We start from the raw sequence: 5,244 nt of genomic DNA, 5'->3' as shown, positions 1-5,244 counted from the left end.
TTGCACATGTATAAAAAAACATTTATATTCACAGCCTTGCTCAATACTTTATTGATGCACTTAGACATGATTGCCTTTAATTTGTAAGACTTTGCAAAATTAAATAAAAAATTAAACATTATGGGGTATCGTGTGTTGAATTTTGAGGACACAAACATGAATTTACTCCAATTTGGAATAAGGCTGTAACATATCAAAATGTGGAATGAAGCTCTGTGAATACTTTCCGGATGCATTGTATGCCCCAAAAATACTAGATTAAATGGCAAAATAAAATTGGAAAAATACACAGAACAATACTTTATTGGAACATTTCATTTTATTTTTTCCCCCATCAATAAAAGCCATACAATGTAGCAAACCAAAATGTGACATTACTCTGCAGGTGTAGTAGCCCAGTGACACCTTTCCTGCAGTCCCACATGGACTGACGGGGACCCCATCCCAGCTTACTTTCGCTTTCAAGTCCTCTTTTCTTGACATGCGTTTTAAAAAGCACATTTCAAACAAAAATAAAAAGGGGGGGGGTTAATGCCTACAAGTATTTTGCATGCAGGCCTCTGCTAATAAATACTGGAAACCCGTCATATACAAAATGCATTGTATGTGCGGAATCTTGTTATTTTTTTATTTCTTTATTATTCCAATAGCTAATGTTCATGTCATTCCTTTTTCAAACTAACATGCAAAACAGGAATTTAACAAAATAACATCTGTTGTTTTAACTCAACTACAGTTGAGTATTCAATGTATTTTTATGTAGTAACTGTTCTCCGCCACTAGAGGGCAGTCACAAACGGTTAGAACACTATTCAATGTGTTCTTATGTAATACATGTTTTTTGCCACTAGAGGGCAGTCACAAACGGTTAAAACACTATTCAATGTGTTCTTATGCAATACCTTATTTTTGCCACTAGAGGGCAGTCACGGACTAGCCTGCTTTTTGATTGTCCAAGGGCTCTGTCTGCAATGTGGCAATATTTTATCTATGGAAACTAAACAAAAAAAAGTAGATATTGCTACTATTTTGTCATTTAAGTGCTTTGGATTGTTGGCATCTTTTGAAAACTTGGACTTCAATCTTCCATACATCCCCCACAGCATTATTTAATGCAAAAACAAAACAAAAAAGAGACATTTTTAGTTAAAATAAAATCAGTAATACAGTCACTTTACACGCGATATATGTCCGTTATCTACTTGACTTGAGTCCATATTAAAAATAAAAATAAAAAGCATTCTGTTCTCCATGCTTCAGTCATTCATTGTGTACAAGAGAGCAGAGAGCAACAAAGCAACAATAAATATATTCAATGAAAGTATATTATATTTATCTGTATATGTACTATTTTATATTTATATAGCTTAATTTTGGGTAGGGTGTGAATATGTGTAGTTTTGGCCGGCTGATGCAGAGCAAAAATATTTCAAAATGTAATGGCATAGAAAAAAAACAAAAAATTGGACTTTTAGGTACGTTAAAGCAGATTTTAAGCAGAAAATATCATAATTCAGTGATTTTTTTTTCCTTCTAGATACTGTGGTTTGCATATTTGTGAGAGCTCAGCAAAATATTCCGTTTTTGCACTTTTTTTTTTTTTTTTTTGTACATTAATTTTATTATTAAAATAAAAAGCTGCGCCCAAATAATAAAAAAAAAAAGTCAGGCACCAAAACAGTCCAACCCATAAAGCAATCTAAAGTATTTACATACAAAAAAAACAACTAAAAAAAATAGCCCTGTAACATTGTTTCGCCTCTTTGACCTACAGTATCAGAAAATACACAAGACAACAAGTCACGTGGACTAAGCAGCCGTTTTAAATCCCAACCCAGACTGCTTTTAAAAAAAAAGAAAATCTTTGGTTGAACGGTCAAAGACTTGCACACAACTTGACTTCTTCTTTACAACAAGGCAAAATACACACCGGCGCGCCCATTTTGCAAACCAAACGTCCCACAAACCTTACCCTGCCAGGGAGGCTCTAAAGTCGTCCCTTTCCAATGTCACGGAGCTCGCACGTCACCTTCCGCACTTCCTCGCTTCCACTCAGGAGTCCGTCCCCCGGAAAAAAATAATAATAATGCACACAGGCGCACTAATATCCGCTATACGCGCGCGCGGAGGAAGGTGAAACTATAGTGGAGTGTGTTTCGAAGGATGGAAAGCAAACAAAAGGCGTTTGGGAAAAAAAAGTGCCGGGGTGTTTTTTTTTTTGCATGAAAAAAAAAAAAAAAAGCCTCTCATCGTTTTTGCGAAGTGATCATCTTACAGACAAAATTGACGATGGCGCCGGCCGGCTGGTCGGCGTCCATCTCGGCGAAGAGGTGGCTCACGTTGTCGGTTGTGCTTCCTTGTTTACGAGCCACGAACCCAAACAGCCTGGGGGAGAGACAGTGGTCGTTATATGGACTCCTACCGAAAGTGGCTATTCGTTTGGAAACGCCCTCGTGTTTGCTTCGATGACTTACTTGGCCTTGCCGCCCTCGGACTTGCTCCACCTGCCAAGATTCAAAATGACACAACTCGGTTATGGGACTTTTTTTTTTTTTTTACCTCAAACAATCACCTGTTAAAGGCCTACTGAAATGAGATTTTCTTATTTAAACGGGGATAGCAGGTCCATTTTATGTCTCATACTTGATCCTTTCGCGATATTGCCATATTTTTGCTGAAAGGATTTAGTAGAGAACATCGATGATAAAGTTCACAACTTTTGGTCGCTAATAAAAAAGCCTTGCGTCTACCGGAAGTAGCAGACGATGTGCGCGTGACATCACGGGTTGTGGAGCTCCTCACATCTGAACATTGTTTACAATCATGGCCACCAGCAGCCAGAGCGATTCGGACCGAGAAAGCGACGATTTCCCCATCAAATTTGAGCGAGGATGAAAGATTCGTGGATGAGGAAAGTGAGAGTGAAGGACTAGAAAGAAAAAAAAAACGACTAGAGGGCAGTGGGAGCGATTCAGATAGGGAAGATGCTGTGAGACCCCAGGACCCCTCGCCCAGGCCCAACCGCAACAAGGTAAAGAGCCATACCGCTTTGAACCCGACGGTGACGGTGATGTCGTGATGCCGGAGTAGCACACGACATAGATCGCCTTCAGAATACAGAATGGTAAAATGTTATTCATTAAAGGCCTACTGAAATGAGATTTTCTTATTCAAACGGGGATAGCAGGTCCATTCTATGTGTCATACTTGATCCTTTTGTGATATCGCCATATTTTTGCTGAAAGGATTTAGTAGAGAACATCCACCATAAAGTTCACAACTTTTGGTCGCTAATAAAAAAGCCTTGCCTGTACCGGAAGTAGCAAACGATGTGCGCGTGACGTCACGGGTTGTGGAGCTCCTCACATCTGAACATTGTTTACAATCATGGCCACCAGCAGCCAGAGCGATTCGGACCGAGAAAGCGACGATTTCCCCATTAAATTTGAGCGAGGATGAAAGATTTGTGGATGAGGAAAGTGAGAGTGAAGGACTAGAAAGAAAAAAAAAGAAAAAAAATAGGACAAGAAGGCAGTGGGAAGATGCTGTGAGAGGCGCCGTGGCCACTCGGCCAGGCCCAACCGCGACAAGGGATAGAGTCATACCGCTTTGAACCCGACGCTGACGGTGACGGTCAGGAGGTCGCATATTGATAATAGAGTAGCACAAGACATAGATCGCCTTCAGAATACAGAATGCCCATCCATCCATTTTCTACCGCTTATTCTCTTTTGGGGCTCAGGCGCCTATATCAGCTACAATCGGGCGGAAGGCGGGGTACACCCTGGACAAGTCGCCACCTCATCGCAGCGCCAACACAGATAGACAGACAACATTCACACTCACATTCACACACTAGTTGCCAATCAACCTATCCCCAGGTGCATTAATTTTGGAAGTGGGAGGAAGCCGGAGTACCCGGAGGGAACCCACGCATTCACGGGGAGAACATGCAAACTCCACACAGAAAGATCGCGAGCCTGGATTTGAACCCAGGACTGCAGGACCTTCGTATTGTGAGGCAGACGCACTAACCCCTCTGCCACCGTGAAGCCCATAGAATACAGAATGGTAAAATGTTTTTTATTAACACACATAAAACACTGTACTTTGTGTGTGTGGTCCAATCCAACCGTGTTCGCTTGAGTTTAGCTCGGTTGGTAGAGTGGCCGTGCCAGCAACTTGAGGGTTGCAGGTTCGATTCCCGCTTCTGCCAACCTAGTCACTGCCGTTGTGTCCTTGGGCAAGACACTTTACCCACCTGCTTCCAGTGCCACCCACACTGGTTTGAATGTAACTTAGATATTGGGTTTCACTATGTAAAGCGCTTTGAGTCACTAGAGAAAAAGCGCTATATAAATATAATTCACTTCACTAATTCACATCTCTGTTCCATAGTAAAGCTTGACTGTCATCTTTCGGGAATGTAAACAATGAAACACCGGCTGTGTTTGTGTTGCTAAAGCCGGCCGAAATACAACCGCTTACCGCCTACAGCTTTCTTCTTTGATGTCTCCAATGTTCATTAAACAAATTGCAAAATATTCAGCAACAAAGAGGTCCAGAATACTGTGGGATTTTGCGATGAAAACAGAAGACTTAAACGAAGCTGGAAAAAAATGTCCTCTACAATCCGTGACATGACGCGCACGCTTCATCATACCGAGACGTTTCAACAGGATATTTCGGCGCGAAATTTAAAATTGCAATTTAGTAAACTAAACTGGTCGTATTGGCATGTGTTGCAATGTTAATATTTCATCATTGATATATAAACTATCAGACTGCGTGGTTGGTAGTAGTGGGTTTCAGTAGGCCTTTAATATCAGCAAAACACATGTTTTGTATGAAAAATAATGTTCCTGGTTGGCAATCAGGAGGCTCACCTGTCCCTGTTTGCCAATCAGGAGGGTTCTTAAGCCAGCGTTGTCAGCTCCTTCTTTAAGTTAATGTTAACTTTAACACTATGTAGTTAAAGTACCAATGATTGTCACACAAGTCCTCTGCATTTGACTCATCCCCTTGTTTCACTCCCTGGGAGGTGAGGGGAGCAGTGGGCAGCAGCGGTGGCCACGCCCATGAATAATTTTTCGGTGATTTAACAACAAGAAAACACATTAAAAACCCATAATATTATGTTCTGTTAACTTCAGAAAGTAAGTCAAAGTGGGCCTTTCAATCCACACTCATTCGCCAGCAATGTTGAACCTTATAACTATTTGTGCAGGGGGGCGTGGCCTGCGG

The 5,244-nt window shown here is 41.2% G+C and overlaps 1 protein-coding gene across 12 annotated transcripts in view; it reads right to left on the bottom strand.

Moving 5' to 3' along the window:
• Window positions 1-300: 300 nt before the first annotated feature.
• tns1b (tensin 1b) overlaps window positions 301-5,244 on the bottom strand; it is a 362,081-nt gene continuing 357,137 nt past the window's right edge. For all 12 annotated transcript variants that reach the window (XM_061918387.1, XM_061918396.1, XM_061918397.1 and 9 more), the window contains 2 exons: window positions 2,475-2,504; window positions 301-2,385 (listed from right to left, as the gene is read on the bottom strand). In XM_061918387.1, coding sequence (XP_061774371.1) covers window positions 2,247-2,385; window positions 2,475-2,504 — 169 coding nt within the window. In that variant the 3' untranslated portion in view covers window positions 301-2,246. The remainder of the gene's footprint in view (window positions 2,386-2,474; window positions 2,505-5,244) is intronic.

This window comes from Nerophis ophidion, linkage group LG13, assembly GCF_033978795.1.
Source record: "Nerophis ophidion isolate RoL-2023_Sa linkage group LG13, RoL_Noph_v1.0, whole genome shotgun sequence".
Lineage (NCBI taxonomy): Eukaryota > Metazoa > Chordata > Actinopteri > Syngnathiformes > Syngnathidae > Nerophis > Nerophis ophidion.
Note: the sequence above shows the minus strand (reverse complement) of the source record. Positions and strands in the feature narration are given on the sequence as shown.